The sequence below is a fragment of the Pleurodeles waltl genome, chromosome 5 (genome assembly GCF_031143425.1).
Source record: "Pleurodeles waltl isolate 20211129_DDA chromosome 5, aPleWal1.hap1.20221129, whole genome shotgun sequence".
NCBI classification, from domain to species: domain Eukaryota; kingdom Metazoa; phylum Chordata; class Amphibia; order Caudata; family Salamandridae; genus Pleurodeles; species Pleurodeles waltl.
The window spans coordinates 1859889744-1859911269 of NC_090444.1; the positions used below are offsets into that span (position 1 = coordinate 1859889744).

Below are 21526 nucleotides of genomic sequence, written 5' to 3' on the forward strand. Positions count from 1 at the left end.
GTCCCTGTCTCTAGCCTTCCCCCGCCAACTTCCTCCACCCAGACCCAAACCCCTGTACCCCAGTCTATCCCAAGCACACCTCTAGACCAGCATGCACACACGTCAACACACAAGGGAAGCTCAGGCAAACATAAGTACCACACATCCCACAGGCACTCACGCAAGCATCACACACATGCAGACACACCAAAATCCACTGCCTCCACTGTGTCCCCATCCTCCTCGTCTCCCTCCTGCCTCCCACTCTCGTTTCCACTCACACCTGCATGCACTACCTCTACAGCCACTACTTCCATCACCAGCACACACACCACCACACCCTGCTCAAGTGCAGTCACCACCCCCACTATCATTCACACATCCCCTGTGTCCTCTCCCAGTGTGTCTGTGACGCCCCCTCACAAGATACACAAACGCAGGCACACCCCCACCCAACAGCCATCCACCTCACGACAGCCTCCAGCCCATGCACCTTCACCCAAAGTCAGCAAACAAACACCTCCTACAACCACAACCTCTTCTTCCACTCCCAAACCCCCTCCAGCTACTCGTCCCAGTGTCTCCCAAAAACTTTTCTTGTCCAACCTTGACCTCTTCCCCACACCTCCCCCACCCCGTCCGTCTCCTAGGTCCTGAACTAGCACCTCAGCCACAACATCTCCGGGACCAGTGGTGCCTGTAGTCACCGGAATCTGGAGTGCACCGGCCACCAGGGCAGCCAGTGTGGCATGGAGCCACAGCACAGACAGTCCTCCACCTGTCAAGCATCAGAAGTTGGCCAGTGCCCGGCGGGAGAGGGGGAAGACTCCAGCCACCAAAGCCGCTCCCAGGGCTACAGGTGGGAGTGTGGAGTCAGCTGCGACACCTTCCAAGTTGGGGAAGGGGCACAAGAGAGGACCGCCAGCACAAGCCCTGCTGGGACAGAGAGGACCGCCAGCACAAGCCCCGCTGGGCCATGAAGAACCGCCAGCAGCTGAGTCACTGCAAAGGAGCCCGCCGCTCCAAGCACTGCTGAACAGGGCACCGCCGTCTCAAGCACCGCTGAACAAGGCACCGTCGTCTCAAGCACCGCTGAACAGGGCACTGCCGTCTCAAGCAACGCTGAACAGGGCACCGCCATCTCAAGCACCGCTGAACAGGGCACCGCCATCTCAAGCACCGCTGAATAGGGCACCACCGTCTCAAGCAACTCTGAACAGGGCACCGCCGTCTCAAGCACCGCTGAACAGGGCACCGCCGTCTCAAGCAACGCTGGCCCATGAGCGCCAAGGGCACTGATGCTACTGAGTCCGTCACAGGCAGAATGAAGCACTCTGGGCACCATGCCCCCTCCAGAACCAGTGGAGAGATCCATCCACTACCCCTGTCCTTAGCAGGATGAAACACTCTGGGCACAAGGCCCCCTCCAGAACCAGTGGAGAGATCCATCCACTACCTCTGTCCTTAGCAGGATGAATCACTCTAGGCACAATGCCCCCTCCAGAACCAGCGGAGACTGTTATCCACTTGAGAGACTGTGGCTTTGCACTCCCCAGGATTGAACAGTGGGCAACGCACCCACTGTAGAGACTTGAGAAACTGTGGCTTTGCACTCCCCAGGATTGAACAGTGGGCAACCCGCCCACTGTAGAGACTTGAGAAACTGTGGCTTTGCACTCCCAGGATTGAACAGTGGGCAACCCACCCACTGTAGAGACTTGAGAGACTGTGGCTTTGCACTCCCCAGGATTGAACAGTGGGCAAACCACCCACTGTAGAGACTTGAGAGACTGTGGCTTTGCACTCCCCAGGATAAAGCAGTGGGAAACCCACCCACTGGAAAAACTTGAGAGACTGTGGCTTTACACTCCCCAGGATAAAGCAGTGGGCAAACCACCCACTTCAGAGACTTGTGAGACTGTGGCTTTGCATTCCCCAGGATTGAACAGTGGGCAACCCACCCACTGTAGAGACTTGAGAGACTGTGGCTTTGCACTCCCCAGGATTGAACAGTAGGCAAACCACCCACTGTAGAGACTTGAGAGACTGTGGCTTTGCACTCCCCGGGATAAAGCAGTGGGCAACCCACCCACTGGAGAGACTTGAAAGACTGTGGCTTTGCACTCCCCAGGATAAAACAGTGGGCAAACCACCCACTTGAGAGACTTGTGAGACTGTGGCTTTGCACTCCCCTGGATTGAACAGTGGGCAACCCACCCACTGTAGAGTCTTGAGAGACTGTGGCTTTGCACTCCCCAGGATTGAACAGTGAGCATGTGGCCCTCTCGTGGATTTGGCGTTGTGCACTCAACCGGCTGAGGTGCCCCCCTTTTCCTCCCCCTGAGGTGCCTGTTTTCTTGCTATCTGATGTCCCTTCAGTGTTCTCTCTGTCATGGTCGGGGATCTTGTGTGGGCCTCGCCCATACCGTGTGGGGCCAGTGTTCCACGGACTTAATTGGAGCACTACCTGGACTACTATGCTTGGTGTATATTTTGTTAATGGTGTATATATATATTTTTGCCTACTTGATTTTAATATATTACAATGGTTACACTCATTTTTTGTTGTCTTTGCATTCTTCCGGAGGGGTTGGGGGGTTGTAACTGTGATGTATCAATATGTATTAGTGTGTGTGTTGTGGAGGGTGAGGGTGGGGGTGTTGCGTTTTGCGTGTCCCTGTTTTTTCCCTCTCCCCTCCCCTGTGTCGTAAGTGCAGTATCCACCGTGGTCTTCGCCGCCGGCGTTCGTGCCCCTGGTAGAGGAGCAGGAAGACTATTGCAGGGAGAATTTGGAGTTCCGGATCCATGGTGTCCTAGTTCCTCGTGGGGTGTGTAGAGGTGAGCATTTTCCCTTCGGAATCCTGTTTCCGCCATGTTTTCATCCGCGGTGAATCCGCCCCGGAAAAGGTAGCGGATTGGTAGGTTGTGATACTGTGGGCGGTACTTTGTCCTCCGCCTGTCTGTTGGCGGTGACCGCCGCGCTGCTCGTTTGTACCGCCGTGGGGGTCGGAGTGTTAAAGTGGCTGTCTTTGGTGGTTTCCGTCACGGTCGTAATTGCAAAAACTTTACTGCCGGCCTGTTGGTGGCCTTACCGCCGCTTTAACACCGACCGCCAGGATTGTAATGACCACCTTAGTTTCCTGGAAGCTGCCCAGTGGCTTATGGGAATAACACCATTGGATTGCTAGTCAGCATTATTTATGGTTATTGTTAGATCTGGAAACTCTTGGTGTGGTTTCCCTGTACTTTTTGTTTCTGAGCTTGTCTGTGAATCCTGTGCTATAATTAGTTTTTGCTGGTTTTGATACTCTGGGCACTTTACCACTGCTAACCAGTGCTGTGATTGGCATGTTTGATTTACTAGTAAGTCCCTAGTAAAGTGCACTGGGGGTACCCAGGGCATGTAAATCAAACACTACTAGTGGGCTTGCAGCATTAATTTTGCTACCCCCATGAGTAGCCATCTAAACATGTCTCAGACCTGCCACTGCAGTGTCTGTGTGTGCAGGTTGTAATTGGGAGTTCGACCTGGCAAGTGTACACACTTGCCAGCCCAAAGCTTCCCTTTTTATACAGGTAATGCACCCCTAAGATAGGCCCAAGGTAGCCCCTTGGGCAGGATGCAGTGTATTTAAAACTTAGGATATGTACTGATGTGCCTTACATGTCCTATTAGTGAAATAATGCTACATTCATTTTTCACTATTGCAAGGCATATCTCTCCCATATGTTAACATGGGGGTTCCTTAGAAATACCTTTTAAGTGTAATTTCCAATTGGGAGCAGATAGAGATTTGGAGTTTGGGGTCTCTGAGCTCACAGTTTAAAAATACAGCGTTTGGTAAAGTTTTAGATTGTATATTTGAAAATGTCACTTTTAGAAAGAAGACATGTTCCTGCTTAACCATTTTTGTTCTGAAGTCTCAGGGCCATCAAAGACTTTATCTGCCAGCACCAAGGCTCTCTTGCTGAGACCTCTACCCTGCCAAGTGGTGCCACATCCAGTCCCTGGGCCCTCGAAAGGAGATACTGGTGAACCCAAGGTTAAAATCCACGCACCCGGAGCCGAGCACCAGAAAGATCGACACAGCGCAAACACTGCAGCTGAAAAATCGATACAGCGCCAGTGAAATCGATGCATCACCAGCTCAGCTAGGATTCATTGCTGCTGTGCATCCAGATTTTCCACGCATCATCCCTGGGTGTCAAAGTCTTCAACATCACCGCACTGACCTGAGGCTGCCTGTCCAGAAATTGACAGATCCCTTCTTTGCGAGGAACAAATTAACATATCGCTTACCCGGCAATGACAGAATCTGCACACAGCCTGACTTGCGAGTAAGGAATTGATGCACCACTTGCTTTTCTGACACACGCTCACCCCAGCAGTCTTATTTTTGAGGCATACGAGGTACTTAGTGCTAAAACAACACATCCATTGATTCTTTTGGATTTATACTCTTTTTACTTTAAAATTTGATATATTTACTTGTATAGGAGTTTTACAGTTTTGGTCTTGTTTGATTTAGATAAATATTGGTAATGTTTCTGAACTGGTGTGGTGTCCTTTTCTGGTGATTTTACTGTGTTACGATGTGTGTTTGTACAAATACTTTACACATTGCCTCTGAGATAAGATGACTGCTTGTGTCAAGCTACCAAAAGGTTGAGCAGGGGTTGTCTTAGGTGTGTGACTCCCTTACCCTGACTAGAGTGAGGGTCCCTACAGGGTCTAAACTGACTGCCAACTAGAAACCCCATTTCTAACACTGGTGATCAGCTGTGAGGATAAAACCTGTATTTGTACTTGACATACAGTGGCTGGTGTACACTACAGCATTATTGCAGACCATTACACAACCACATATTGTTTTTCTCTTGGATTTTTACTTTTCTTTTTTTTTCCTTTTTGGATTTTTCTTGTCTTTTGAAACTCTGCACCTTTGATGGGACTTACCTACAAGCATGTTCCAGTCTGATGAGCTATCAGTAGTAGCTACAAATGTAGTGCTTGAGCTGGAGAGGTTGGAGGATTAAACACTAGCCTAGCTCAAGCAGTTTTGCAAGGATTTGAAGTGTCCAAGCAAAAGCTATACCAAGAAGGAGGAGCTGCAAATGGTGCTAAGTGCCTGGTTGGCAGTAAAAGAGGCTGAGGAGCACACAAGAGAGAAAAACATTGCTGTGGATGCGGAGGTACAGAGCATCCATGATGTTTTGTTGGATAACTGGAGGAGGCTGGCCTGGTGTGTAGTGGGTACCTATGATACTTACACCTCATACCAGCCCATTTATCCCGTATTAGTGTAGTGTAGGCAGTGTCTAGAAGCCAGGCTCTGTACAGGTAGCTGTGGAACAGCAGCCAAGGCTTATCTAGGAGACATGCAAAGCTCATGCAATAGCACTGTAGTCACACAGAACTCACACACATGAAATAAAATATTCCTTGATACAAAACTAAAGTTACTTTAGTTTGGTGACACAAATACGAAAAATACCATAGAGACTATAGTCCCTTAGGAGGAAAGTAATATACAAATTATATACACTAGTATGCAGAAATAGGCATAAAGAAGTTAGAAAACTGTGCAATTAGCGAAAATCACAATAGATAGAAATGGGTCCTGGGCAAGCACAAACCATATACTAAGAAAGTTGAATGCGAAAGTCGGTCCCAAACCCTAGGCAAGTGTAGTCTGTAGAGGGGAGCTGGGGGTACTAGAAAACACCAAAGGTAAGTACTAGAACCCACCCCAGTGACCAGGAAAGCAGGAGTAAATCACAGTAGCTTTCCCAAAACACAAATATAAATGAAAAGAAGAACTATGCAAAACCCAGAAGAGACTACAAGACACCAACAGTGGATTCCTGGACCAGAGGGCCTGTGAAAGAAGGGGACAAAGTACAAGAAGCACAGAAGAGTCCAAGAAGAGCAGGAGCCCCTGCTAACCCGGATGAAAGTGCAAAAGAAGAACCACCGGTGAAGAAGAACAGTAAGTACTGCACCCAAGAAGACGAAGTTGTGTTCCTGGATGACGCAAGTGATGCCCCACGCCGGATGGAGGATTGCAGTTGGGCTTGCGTCAACGGAGTCTGCCAACAAGCCTTGGCACATGCAAAGATTATGGTTAGCGGAAAATGTCGCTGCCCAGGACCAGGAAGAACCAGGTGGACTCTACCCAGTAGGAGAGGTTCAGAGGGGGCCCTCTGCAACTCAGAGAGACTACAGAAGACCAGACAGAACATACAGGAGTCCCACAGCAGAGGGACAAGGAAGTTGCTAAAGAGGCCCATGCAGCACTTCAACAAAGGCTCCCATGTTGCCTGAGAACCACTCAGGAAGCTGTGCTTCACAGCATAGAGTGCCGGGGGCCGGAGCTAGAAGACATAGGAAGGGCTTGGAGAAAGGATGACAACAAGCCTTTGCAGATGCAAAAAACGTGGTACACGGAGGTAATGCCTTGGTTGGGGAGGCAAGCTCTTACCTCCACCAAAGCTGGACAGTTGAACAAGAAGAACGTCCGGACCACTTCAGTCTACCACCCGTGATGCCGAATCTACACACCTCAGCAGGAGAGGGGATCCACGCAGCAGCTCATCGTTGCAGTAGATGCCTGCTGAAGCAGGGGAGTGACTCCTTCACCCCAAGTGATATTCCTTCACTCTTCTGGTGCAGGCTAAAGATGGGCTATCCTCAGAGGATGCACGACTGGGAAACAGTTGCAGTTGCTGGGAGAAGACAGAGATACAATGTTGCTGAAGGCGTCTTGCTTCTTTTTTGCAGCTTGTAGAGTTCCTGGAGGGTCCAGATGCAGTTTCTTCAGTGAGAAATCAAAGTGGAGGATGCAGAGGATTCCTGCTGGAGTCTTGCAATGTCCAGTACACGCATAAAATGGCATCACTGCTCTCACAAAGTCTGTGGAAATGGTCCTGGAGGTTGTGGGGGCTCCTGAGCTAGTGCAGGGTTGCCCTCACACATAGGTAATTTGCAATCTGTTATATGCTTGACTTCTAATTGATCTGGTGCAGTGAAAATGGCAGTGAAAGGGTGCTTGCACCTTTTCACACAGGCTGCAATGGCAGTCCTGCAGAAGGTTTGCATGGGCTCCCTATCGGTGGCAAAATATATGCTGCAGCCCATAGGGATCCCTGGAACTCCAATGCCCTGGGGGGCATCAGTATGCCAATTGTGGGTGAAATACACAGTTTTGGGATGGAGAGCATAATCATTGGGGTCCTGGTTAGCAGGATCCCAGTGAACACTAAAGCATACTGACATGAGGTGTAACCATGCTGAGAAAGAGGGTACTTTTCTACACTGTTGATATGAGGTATTATCACGCTAGACTTCAGACACAAGTATATGGTCAGACTTATTAGATCTGCACCAAACGCCACTATAGCACCACCTCTTTCTGTGGGCTGGAAAAGTGTAAGTCCTATAAAATGAAATCATCACTCATTGTGCCTGCCTGTGGCAGCATATGCCTAGCTGAAGAATTTGAAGCAGGCAGACATGCGCTTACATATTGCATTAGTCTGAGGTCTACTGGCCTGACGGGCAGCCCTAAATCCCAAAAGCACCAGCCACCACTGATAAGAGATAGAGTGGCTGCAAGCTTTGATATAGTTGTACTGGGAAAATCATGTCTAAGATCCCTGTCCTGAGCACACAAGGTGACTATAAAACATATGTTCTCGGGCTATGGCATAATTCACTCACCATATGCTGATGATACCCAAAATATAGGGGCATGTTATAGCAACAAGAAGCCAGCGCCAGTCCCGGATCAGGTATGCCACTAGAGACAGAAGCATAAGCCCAATGCTCCAGTAAATGGTCATCCAGCTCCCACTAAAAGTACGGTGCTTCTTATTCACCCATTCCAAACCTGTAAGATAAGAGACAATGTTCAGACATTGTTTTTTAGTGGTCACTATTTATTTCAAATTCTAGAACTACATCAAAGAGATACTCCATCTCCTAACCGCTTCTGATCATCATAGGAATTTTATTTTTAGCTCACCTTTGTTGCATGGAATTTATTTATTACCTCTCTTTGAGTGCTCTCAATACAACTTAATTTTAACAATTATATTTTTCCGACATCTACACACCTTTTTGCACTTGCGGATTGTTCATATTTCTCTGACTCCGTTTCTAATTAGGTTCCATGCTTTTGTCCTCCCTGAGGGCCAACATACCGACTTTGCTGGCCAGCTTGCGGATCAAGAGCCTACACACAATACAGCCATTAGCCTGTGCTTGAGCCTGTTCCTCAGAAAGAAAATGGTGGGGACAGAACCTGCATGTGACATTTATTATTTACACCGCACCATTCCTGGGAAGGTTTTTCCCAAGGAGAACAAAGGGAAAAGCCCAGACATCTGGAGCCAAAACCAGTATGAAAGGGACCAGGCAGCTGTTACAGGTAGAAGAGGAGTGCAGGCTTTTAGAGAGGTTGTTTCAACAGAATACACCAAGCTGTCATTTTGAAATATCCCAAAATGTTGTACAAGAGAGTTTAGATTCTGGTTGAATTATGATGTGTCATCCCAGGATTGGACAGAGGTGCCCACCTACTTGACCTTTCACTTAAAAATCTCTTCCCAGGGTACGGAGAAAATGGATTTCTCAGGACCTTAAAGACCAGATCATTTTGGGGTGCTGGAACACCTTGTACTAAGCCTGGATGGGACTCTGTGGATTCACCTCTCCAGGGCTAGTGGCACTGGCACTCTAAGGGACAGCAAAAGGGATGGGTCTACTGGGTTACTGTGGAAGAGAAGGGCCTGCTCTGGAACTTCTGAGGGCTGAACCTTTAGAGGGATAACTTTCACTAGAGGGCACCCATAACTTCTGCTATCACACAAGCCCTTCAAGTGGCCACAGAGGCTATGGGACATTAATAGTGCAGGCATTAAGGGTTTTTTGCCTTGAAGCAGGGAGACCAGACAGGAACCAGTGCACATGGTGTCCTGTTCCCAAAGGTCTGTACACTCCCCATGGAGGGCCAAGTCCCCAAGGAGGAAAATAGCCATGGACACGCATGGCATCCCTCCATGTTTCTCCAATTTATCCATGGGACCCCGTATCCCTTGGGGTCTGATCCAACAACATAGAGAAGAACAAAGAAAATCACTGCCATGCTTGGATTGTGCTTCTGCCACAGGGACCCCCAGTTTCCAGAGGCAAAGAGAGATGAGCACTTTCGTGTTTGGACATTTCTGCTCCTGGGGAGCACCAGAGAGCCAGAAGAAGTATTGAGCGCTGGGTTCACACCCATGCCCATGTCGGGGAATGACTTACATTTGTCAAACAGGCTCCTGTCGGTGCTGATCTTAGATGGAAACACAGAGTGAAATCAACTCTTACACCAGCTGCAGGAGAAGCCAGGTATGTTGGGAGCCAGCGAGAGGTACAGGGGTTGTGAATCTCCCACATGATCCCTTATGAAGCCACACTTGGGTTTTTGATTAGGGCTGTGCACACATAATATAAGCAAGTAAAAGAAAAGCTGTGTCACATGTTTACAAGTTTAAAACTAAATGTATTGTTAAAGTGGGAGGCCACTTTTATAATATTCATGCCTCAGGGCCGAGGAGTGCACCATAGGTCCATGTGCTGAACTATAAAATTTGTATATTTGCTCAGTAAAGGCAGAGGTACCGCCAGCGTCACCATTATTGGTTGTGGGGCTGACAGCAGTGCGGCAGCCACCAAGGCCTCCCTCTCTAGTATTTTAGTTGTCACCCCAAGTTTCCCTGGGGGGTCAAGTGAGTGGCTGAAAGAAAAATTTGGAGATTATTTAAGCACTTCTTGGGCTCGGATGTTTGCCCAAAAGGTTCTGAGCTCTGGCAGCCTCTATTGGAGTGTCCTAAAGCTCTGTTACAGCATGTGTGTGGTAGAAGAAAAACCAATGGCCACAGTGTATCAAAACTGTGGTGCTTAATTGACAATAACAACGTTATCGGTGAATTAGTACATGACTTAATGAATGTCTTTGAAATGCTTCATGGTCAATCTCAATGTTAGCAATGTGTAATTTCTAGTTTCAATGGTGTTGCGTTGGTTTATTATGACATATTTCTAATTTTATTAATGTGATGACGCCCTGACATTTCCAGGAAGTATTTAATACAGGTAGGGGGTATGGTGTTTAGAGGATTCAGGTCTTGCTATGTGTGTGAACTGTAAGGACGTTTTCACCTTTAGCATTTCCACCTGTCAGCATGTATATGCCTTTGAATTAATGGGCAGTATTGGATGTTGGTTTGTATTGCAACATTTACATGACTCAAACCACCCCTAAGTAGGGCGCTGAAGTGTTTGCTTTAATTGGTAGCATGCTACACCATGAAGGGTATTCAGTAAAAAGGATATTGTTTTTGTTTTGATCCTATGTGGGAAGTGTTTCTATATTATGTGTGAGGACCACCGAGGTGTGGTTATCATGTAATGGGACACAGAGCTTAGCACTGTAACGGGCAAAGAATTATGAGAGACAGAAGTACAGTTTATGGTTTTCAGTAAGCTGGTAGCTTTCAACAGCTCTGCAGGTCCCTCTATGGTATTTCTTATTTTCAAAGCCCACTTAGCTGGTTTACAGTTCTGAGCAGACGTAAGTTGCATGGGGACCTGGATTAACGAGCTACTGTAATGGACTTTAATATTATGATCCCATATCTGATTGCCTTTGTGAGGTAAAAGCAGTCATAGTAAGTAGCTAGTTAGGACCTGCAGTGATGGACTAAATTAAAGTCCTCATCTTTTATATGTAAAAGCTTTAACTGCGCAATGTATTACTTGAGTCTTGTTTCTTGCATGCATGAGATATGCGGTACTACCCCACACAACCTCTCCTTAGCAGGCATGGACCTGCTCTGCTTCACTACCTGGCAAAAGTCAAGTGCAACAAAGTGGCACTTGGTTCCCAGTGAACAGAAGGTTGCACACCTATTACCCGCAACCCTTGCAGCTAATAACCCACTTTCTTACAGTCAGCATACTTCATGTACATTAGCTTGACCTTAGATAAGGTATCCTTAACTGTGTGTATGGTTTGATGAAAGTCAATTGGTTAATTTCTGCAGTGGTAAACAAAACTGAAGGAAGCAACATTTGGGTAAGATATCCAAAAGTAAACGAAAAAAGTGGTTTATGGATATAGATATGCCTGGCATTGTTATAAAAGAAATCTGCCGGCCCTAGTAGTTCTCCACAACTGGAGTGTGTGGTGGGTAGGAAGCAATGTAAATCCTGCTCTATCAGTTGGTTGAGCCTTTCTGTCTGTCCATCTGACTGAGTGTGTCGACTGGATCGCAGACATGTCTTAAAATCCTATTCTTGACTTGAATTTTGAACATAATGATATGTTGCAGTATGAGCAATGCCTAATCAACAGACTATTACATTTTCTTCTACAGCATATAGGTGATCATTAAGACCGCCAGGGTTAATTTGGCGGTATCACCGCCAACAGGCTGGCAGTGAATACCGCCACATCTCCACTCATACCGCCATGGCAGTATGAACCGCCAGGCCGGAAATGTTCATCTCTGACCCATCGGTCCCCAGAGGACCGCCGGCAGTATTAGGAGCCGGTCTACCACCATGGTTTCCGCTGCGGTAGCACTGCCACGAAAATCATGGCGGTACGGCTGCCGGTGACAGGGAATTCCTTCCCTGTCACCTGTAGACGGCTCCCCCACCCCTCCCAGCAAGCACCTAACCCCTCCATCGCCCCTACCATCACAACACCCCCACCCTCCTGCTCACATCGCACCTCCTACTCACATAGTGCCCCTAGCCCCCTCCCAGCATACATGCATACAGACACCTACATGCACAACACATACACCCATTCACCTATACTTTCAGACATGCATCCACTCACAAATACACGCATCCATACACGCATTCACCCACACATACTCACATGCATATACACTGACCTGCAGACACGCACACACTTCAACATTTATTCACGCATCCACACACATGCATACAACCACTCATTCACCACAACACTTACAGTTGCATTCACACACACATTCATACACACACGCAGACACCACACACTCACACACAACTCCAATCTCCCACCCCCCTCCCCTCTCAGACTTTAGACTCACCTTGTCCGATGAGGAGTTCGTCAAGCAGGGAATGGGAAGGGGCGCTGCCATCGCTAGCAGCGCCCCACCAGCAGGATACTGCCAGGCCGTATTAATGGTCTTAATACGGCTGGTGGCACCTACTGGCGGGGCGGTGCAGGTGGTAGCAACGCCAGAGCACCACCGCCTGCCAGCATGGCTACTGCCAGAAATCCACCCACAATGTGGTGGAAATCAGGCAGTACCCCTTATATGTTGCCCCTGGCTTTGCGGTCTCGTTCAGAGACCGCCAAGGTTATAATGAGGGCCATAGTGTCCATATTTGGTCAGTTATTCTACCTCTACAGTGCTGTAACCCTTAGCTCTTGGATTTTCACCCACATAGTCTATACTAATTCAGGGATCTCCAACTGCTCATGTCAACTGGTGAGCCAATTATTTTTGGGAGGGGACAAGAGCTTTTGACTACAGGCTGCCACTTAACTGCATTGGAGCCTGTGTTGGTCACTGGCTGATGTACGCACACCCCCCTTGGTGCGAGTCACGACCAGTGGCCGGAGCCAGGGAGGGATTTTTTTAAATTTAAAAATCCCTCAGGAGACACGGAAGAGCTTCTGTGTCTCCCCCTTCTACTCTGTGACATCAGCATGCCGTGATGCGCGCTGACATCACAATTTGTTTTCCCCACCAGAGCAGGAAGCAGCAGGTAAGGGCACTTTCTGCTCTGATGGGAAAAGCAGGCCCAAAAGGGGCTCCCCTGCCTTCAGGAAGGCCGTGTTTGAAAGGGAGATTCTCCAATCTCACACAAGGCCCTCCTGGAATGGTTTCCTGCCCGTTTTTTGTAATTAAAAAATTTGAAATGAAGCTGACATGAGCAGGGCTGTCCCCCTGTGAGGGCAATTTTTTGTAATAGATGTATGTTTTTCCTGGGGCCCACGATCACCCTCCCCCAAGGGAAACAATACAGCTATTAAAAAATATTTATATATATCTACATATCTATGGATATATCTATGTATATAGATCTATATATATATATATCTGTCTATCTATATCTATCTCCCTTTCCCTCTCTCTCTCTCTCTATATATATATATATATATATATATATATATATATAAAATATATATTTTTATGCAGATATGGCGATCACTTTTGTCAATGCATGTGTGGTTTCACACATATAAAAGTGATCTAATTTTATATATATATATATATATATATATAAAAATATTCACCACCAGTTGCCTTGCAGCACACGTCTTTAAAGCAATGCACATACTCCAACCAACGCGTTTCAACCGTAGCTTTTAGGCAGCAATAAAAAAGTCAAGCTAAGTCTTGTGATCATGTTTCTGCTAGAGTAGGACAAGACTATTGTCTAGTGGTACTTTTGATCTCATAAAGGGGCGCAGAAGGTTTATGCCTCCTGCAAAGATCAAATCTGGATTTTATGTGAATAGCTGAGTAGATTAGTAAAGAGAGCCATTACCTGTGCTATAACACAAATAAAATGTATGTGCGAGGAGGGCAATGGAGAGATGAAACGCACTTTTGCTGGGTGTTAGTGACCAAATCCAAGGAGGAGGTCATGGGAGTAGGAGCACCAATAATGTTAGTCGGACTGGGCGGCACAGGCGCCAAAGACTATGACGATGGGTATGTGACAAGTTGAAGTAATAGTGTGTCTTTTTTTTTTTTTTTGTGTCTTGAGAGAAAGTGCTGATTAAGGGAAAAAGCGAAGGTAAGATAACTGACCTTTAGTGTTGCACGCCTTAGACACACACCCACCAGCAATTTTGTGACTGTCTATGTAGGCTCGTGTTTTAGAGGGACAGTTTAGAAAGTAGCAGAGATGGCATCTTGATGGATGACTGCTGCCGTCACTCGGGTTATAGAGGACAGCTCTGACACAGGATCAGAGACTGACATAGCAGATACTGAGACAGCATCTGACGGATAGGACAATGGAGCAGACTCTGAGAGTGATTTTTCAGTCAGAGGAGTCACATCCAACAACTCCTCTTCCAGTGATTCTGTGGGGGTGATGAGGACAGTCGTGCTGTCCTTTCGTAAGCACAATTGCGGATTAGCCCAACCCAGAGAGCGGGTGCATGCAGCAGCAAGCACAGAGAGAGAGCTCTCTTGGAAGCTCCACAATTTAGTTCAGCCTCAAATTCCACCGCCCAAATCATATTGTGGAAACATCAAAATTATCTATCACAAAACAACCTGGTTTTGTAAGGCAGGCACCTGCGTTTTTGGTCCTGGGCTCGGCTGTCATATAGGGAAACCTACCAAACACAGACATTTCTGGAAACTAGATGTCCTGGGTAGTCCACCAAGGTGTGACTTATGTGAATTCCCCAACGTTTTCTTACCCAGAATACCCTGCAAAAGTGAAATGTTGAATAAAAACTCAGTTTTTTCTTGCATTTCTGTCACACAAACTACAGGAATGTGCTGGGATCCACAAAATTCATACCACCCAGTGTTTCCCCACCTGTCCTATTAAAAATGCTACCGCACTTGAGTGCCTGTACCTAGTGCCTGCATCAGGAATGGATCACCCCAGGGTCAAAAGTTGCCTGTCACATTCCTGTCACTGGCACTAGGCCTACCCACACAAGTCAGGTATCATTTTTATTGGGAGACTTGGGGGATTGCTGGGTGGAAGGAAGTTTGTGGCTCCCCCCAGATTCCAGAACATGCCATCGCCGAAATGTGCAGCAAACTTGTTTTTTTAGCCAATGTTTAAGGTTTGCAAAGGATTTTGGGTGGCAGAACATGCTGAGAGCCCCACAAGTTATCCCATTCTGAATTCCCCTAGGTGTCGACTTTCCATAAATGTATAGGTTTCCCTAGGTGCCATCAGAGATAGAGGCCAAAATCTACAGCTAGTCACTTTGCAAAAACCGCGTCCGTTTTCATTAGAAAAAAATGCAATGTGTCAACATTGTGTTTTCGGCCATTTCCTGTCACGGGCTCTAGGCCTACGCACACAAGTGAGGTACTATTTTTATTGGGAGACTTGGGTAAACGCTGGGTCGAAGGGAGTTTGTGGCTTCCCTTAGATTTCCGAACTTTCAATTACTGAAATGAGAGTAAAGCATGGTTTCTTAGCTCACTTTTGAGGTGTGCAAAGGAGTCTGGGTGAAGGAGCCCAGTGAGAGCCCCACAAGTCACCCCATCCTAGATTCCCCTATGTGTGTACTTTACATAAATGTATAGGTCTGGTAGGTTTCCCTAGGTGCCGGCAGAGCTACAGTCCACAATCCACAGCTAGGCACTTTGCAAAAAACACATAATTTTTCAATGGAAAAATGTTATATGTCCATGTTGTGTTTTGGGGCATTTCCTGTCACGGGCAATAGGCCTACCCACACAAGTGAGGTACCATTTTTATTGGGAGATTTGGAGGAATGCTAAGAGGAAGGACATTTGTGGCTCCCCTCAGATTCCAGAACTTTGCAGCACCGAAATGTGAGAAAAGAGTCTTTTTTAGCCCAATATTGAAGAAGTCATTTTGAGAGATGTGCAAATAACCATTGTTTCTAAACTAAATAGGTTTCCTTGATCCCTAATTTTTCACTCTTTATATTTTACCAAATGAATTGCTCTATACCTGGTATACAATGAAAACCCATTGTAAGGTGCAGCTCATTTATTGGCTCTGAGTAGCTTGGGTTCTTGATCAACCTGCAAGACCTGTATTACTCCACAGCCAGGAGGGTCCAGCAAACATATCGGTATATTGCTTTAAAAAATCTATCATAGTTGGGAAAAGTCACGGAAGAAAACATAGTCTGAAAGGGCTGTTTTTTTCAACTCAATGTCAATATTTTTTTACTGTTACTTTCTGTAAGACAATCTTGAAGGATCTACACAAATGACCCCCTTGCTGAATTCACAATTTAACTAGAAGGAGGCTTAAAGCACAAAAAATAGTAAAAATGGGGTTTGTCCCAGTAAAATGCCAAAACTGTGTTGAGAAATGTGTTTTTCTGATTCAAGTCTGTCTGTTCCTAAAAGCTGGGAATATGGCAATTTTATAACCGTAAAGCCTTTGTAGATCCCACTTGCAGGAAAAAAACAGATGTTTTCTTCTGCTGCACTTTTTTCCAATCCCCCCCACCTAAAAAACAAATTTTAGCTGAATTTTGGCTAATTTCTCAATCTCCGTAAGGGGACCCCACAAACTCTGGGTACCTTTAGAATTCCCAGGATGTTGGAAACAAGGACACATATTTTGGGTGGATATCTTATGTGGACAAAAAGTTATGGGGGCCAAAGCATAAAGTACCCCAAATAGCCAAAAAAGGGCTCCACACTGGGGGGGAGGCCTTGCAGCTAAGGGGTTAACCTATACTGTGACTAAAAAAAGGGAATATTGGCCCACACAGGGAATATTTGCCAATTAAGAACTTGTGATCTGTATCTTTGCTTGGGGGCTGATGCTGGCCAGGTTCAGGGTGCATATGTAATCTAAGGCAATTCTACAGGATTTTGCAGCACTGTACAGGAGATCAAAAGGGAGCTGGCTAACCTGTGAGTCAATCACTAACCATGAAAAAACATAATGAAATAAATCTTGGATTCTAAGATATCCATCTGCCGAAAACTAAATCCCATAGGATGTAATGGGATTTTGACTTCAGCAGACGGGATGTCTGACACCGTTGTGATCCGCCAATATCTAAATCAGGCCCTAAGACTTAAGCAGAAGAGAATCATCAGCTATAATTAACTTGTATGTATTGGACAACACTTGTCCTCAAGAAACAATGAAAGCCTGGCTGCATGTAATGTCTACGTGATCTTCACCCAATGTATGTGTACTATTATATGGGACTGCAGCTGTGTGTTGCCATTCCACTCAAAATGTTAATAGATAAGTGGTTATTAGACAGGATCAGAGCTAAATGAGGACTGTTGTAATGGGAAACGTTATACAGGAATGCTAGGCATTGTTGAAATCCACACTATGTAGGAGGATTGATTTATATATGCTACAAAATGTGTCTTGGAAGCTTGCTGGATTTGGGGAGTGAGCGTGGAGGGCAGACAGCATCCACTGGTGGGTGTTTGTGAATGGGCTTTACTGACAAAAAGAAAAGTCTGTTCCAAACAACAGAGCTTACCTAGTGTAAAAAGGACCTTGTGCCACAACGACTAAGGTTGATCATAATGTTCAGTCAAAAGCAAGTGCTCCAACCTTTCTCTAAACCTCTACAGGGGGAAAGGTTATTACTAAAACACACATGTAAAATTCCAATAAATCAATTAATCAATAGCTATTTGTATAAGTGCTTCTTCATATTGAGCAGTACATGTACACCTGTCAGCAATAGTCTCTGCCCTCTCAAAAGCACGAGACATAGGGGGTTATTCCAACTTTGGAGGAAGTGGTAATCCGTCCCAAAAGTGACGGTAAAGTGACGGATATACCACCAGCCGTATTACGAGTCCATTATATCCTATGGAACTCGTAATACGGCTGGTGGTAAATCCGTCACATTTGGGACGGATTACCACCTCCTCCAAAGTTGGAATAACCCCCATAATGTTACATTTCATTGTCCAGACGCAAATTAAACTTAAACTTCCAATCACTTTACATATAACACAATTTGTTGCTATTTCATTTGAGTAAAGCATCTGATGTGTCTTTGAATTCTCTTGGATGAGTTCATACTTCTAAAGAATAGTTGTCCTGTTTCTTCACAAAATGTGTATACAAAACCCTTCACATTTGTTAAATCATAGACTCTATTTTCAAAACATATTTCACCTAAAAGATGTGTGAATTCTTTCAGTGCTAAACACATGATATGTGATGTTTTTCCAATGTTAGACTCTGGACTTCATTTAGCATTTGGCAGTCAGCAGTCAGTACAGAACATGACATCTGCCACCCCGACTGACTACCCCTGCCGGCTCAGCTATGATGACTCTACCTTCAGATTAACCACAGCCATGGCAGTGGCCACCATCAATTTCCTGTACCAAACCTTTTCTTTTTTCAAAAACAAGCTTCCAAAATATGAGTTTTTTCTATAGGTATTGGGCTTATTACCTTTTTTTCCTGTTTGTGACCCCCTGGACTGAGACAAAATGAATCCATCACACCATTCAGTATAAACAGGGTAGATGGTTTCATGGCTTAACTTCAACAGCCTGATGGAGCTGGTTTTCTGAGAGGGGAGCAAACAGGGGGGGCACCACCTTCAGAAAACTGATGATCTTCCTGATTTAGAATTGAGCGGGTGAACCAAGAGTTTTGCAGAGAGGCAACTATGTCCAACAAACTCTAAATCCAGTGACTTGCAATCTGCCTATACATTGTTTGTGAGGTGGAAACTCTTCTGACTCCCAGCTGCTAAAGACAAAGTTTGAGCTGGCATTTCTCAGGTAAGTATTCTTTTTCCTGAAATCTCTGCCTCTTTCTCTGTTACTTTGTAGGGAATTAATGGCCTATCATTGTGTGCCTGAAATGCCATGGGTTATATAGGCTTAGCCTGAATATGGACACTGAGATGGCAGAATCTTAGGTGAAGTATTTACATTACATTCCTATAGACTCCACTATAGTCTGTGGAAAATAAATAATCATTGCTAACACAGTTTTTAGAGAATAAACAAGGATTGCTATTGCTCATCATATTAACTGGTGGAAGTTCATTTAGTGTATAATGGCAGCCATCCTGGCATCCCCTGCCTCCACAATCTCACACTTACTGCCCATAAATCTGGGCCACCTGTCTGAAACATTCTCCAGGCTAATTGTCTCCTGGCCACCGTAGTTACCAGTAGGGTTGTTAGACCCACCGAGTGTCAAAATATTGCAGTTAGCACCATTTCTACGAAGCGCCAACCCACTTTGCGTCAATGAAATGCAAGGTAGGCATTCCCTTCCTAAAAATGACATTAGCCCCCCAGCCCCATATTCAGTAAATGACACAGAAAGGACGCTCAACTTGGAGGCAGGCCTAAATAATGTATTTAAGCCCGATTAGCATAATTATTTAACGCCTGGTCAGACCAGGTGTTAAAGTGCTGGTAGGCACATTTCCATGGGGAAACGCCATGGAATGTGCCCACAGATGCCCATCCCAACCCCCAAGCATCACCACCATCCACATCACAGGTACACTACAGGAGGCAGGAGCCCATTCCAGGTAAGTTACAGGTAGGTGTATGTGTGTGGTGTGCCACTGGAGGCCCCTTACAATGGGCCCCCAGGCTGGCCCTGGGTATGTTGGGCTTGCCCTAAGAACACTGGTGCCCTACGGTGGGCCTTTGGGTAGTGGTAATGACTCCTGTCTATACTTAGACATGAGTTATTTTTTGGCTGCTTGTGTGGCAAATGACACAAGGTTGACCAGCGGCAGATATTTTGCTGCTAATCAGCCTACCATATTTTTTGACCCACTAGCGCCATTTCCCCTAATGCCATCAGTCACCGGCTTTTTGAGACTCTAGCCATTCTTTAGCGAGATTGTGCCTCATTTCATAGATATGGCGAATGGATGGCATTAGGGAATGGTGTTAGCTCACGCTAAAAAAATAACACACAACTGCGCTAGCGCAGTAGTGCGCCATTTTTCATAAATATGTGCCTGTGAGTCTTCGTAAGACTTAGTCCAAGGGTAATACACATAAATCTGCATGAGATAATATTTGAGGTTGAAAGCTCATGGGTTTATTAAAAAATTATGGTAATTATAGAAACCAAAACATAATTAATTAGTTAACTAAAAATTAACATCAACAAAATATTCATACTACAACTCAAGGGAACTCATAACCTGCCTCTGAAGAAGGTCCTCATAATGACATTGGCAGTAAATCCCGCTTACTGCCATGTAGACTGCCATCAACATAACGCCGCCACCGCGGATAACCGCCAAGCATATTATCACACACACATACCAATCCGTCACTATACAGCCACACACACAAGTCCACCAGCCCAAAGGTCAGTGATACACTGGCGGTAGCAAAACCCACACCGTTATGCCAACAGCATTATGACCCAGGAATTACAGTGGCAGATAATCAGTGGCGGTAAACCATTGGCGGTACACACCTCTGCGGTCAAAATACACACACTCAAACAAAATAACAACACATTGGACAATTCAAACTACACACAACTGAAACCCATACACACACCACACCCACACCACTATAAAACACACACCCACAGTACCCACAACCCTTTACGACTACAAACCATTGCCAACAGAAAGATATACAGCAAGAGCACCCACACAACCAGAGCCACATAACATCATCACCTATACACCATCCAGGCACCTTACATCACACACCCCAACACATCACCCCACACACCCTGACCCACACCAGTCACACTACACTCATGGCACCACAACAACACCCCAGATTCCCTGAGGATGAGCTAAGGGTCATGGTGGAGGAAATCATCCGGGTAGAGCCACAGCTATTTGGATCCCAGGTGCAGCAGACATCCATTGCTAGGAAGATGGAGTTATGGCCGAGAATCGATGACAAGGTCATCGCTGTGGGACAGCACCCAAGAACAAGGGATGACATCAGGAAGAGGTGGAATGATCTACGGGGGAAGTTGCGTTCCACAGCAGCAAGACACCAACTAGCTATAGAAAGGACTGGCGGTGGACCCCCACCTCCTCCCTCACAACTAACAACATTGGAGGAGCAAGTCTTGGCAATCATGCATCCTGAGAGTCTGGCAGGAGTAGGAGGAGGACTGGACTCTGGTAAGTCAAATCTCTAATACTATCACTCCCCCTACCTGCATGCCATCACAAGCTTCCACGCGTACCCTCACTCCCATCACTTCACCACCTCCCAAATATCCCACCATCACAACCCACTCATCCCAATACCAAGCCCTTCATGTAACACCAATGCATGGACACCCCTCACAGACCTGCATGGACACCTATCCACCACTACATGCACACTGGAGAGAATCACCTAGCCCACCAAATAACAACTCACACAAAGGCAAATCTGCCAGGGCAACAACAACCATAGAGGGCAACACACCCATGTACATGATGTCACACACAGACAAAATAACACTGCATTTACATCCCCACAGGTCCCCCAGCCAATGTCACCGGAGAAGAGGTGCGGGCAACATCCAGCAACCCCACCCCCAAGAAGAGGCCACACATTGATGACAGCAGCTCTGTTTGCCTGGATCTGGATGACCAACCTAGCCCACCAGGGATCTCCGGACAGTCGGTTACCCAGGCACACTCTCACACCACCACAGTGCCTCCCCACTCAGGAAACACCATCACAGCACCCACCCAGCGGGCCAATACCTCTGTCCCTAGGACACGTCAATCAGCAGTGTGTCCACCACTACAGGGACCCCAGGCCACCCCACAAACACAAGATGATCAGGCACCTGGGGTCAGTG

At 46.4% G+C, this 21526-nt stretch overlaps 1 protein-coding gene across 2 annotated transcripts in view; it reads right to left on the minus strand.

Moving 5' to 3' along the window:
• The window catches only part of LOC138296885 (solute carrier family 22 member 7-like), a 248671-nt gene that overhangs the window by 123666 nt on the left and 103479 nt on the right, over positions 1 to 21526 (minus strand). The window contains exon 5 of one of the 2 annotated variants that reach the window (XM_069236378.1): positions 7700 to 7868. The exons of the other annotated variant lie outside the window; for it this stretch is intronic. Within the exon in view, the coding sequence (XP_069092479.1) occupies positions 7700 to 7868 (169 nt within the window). The remainder of the gene's footprint in view (positions 1 to 7699; positions 7869 to 21526) is intronic. 2 annotated transcript variants of the gene reach the window in all.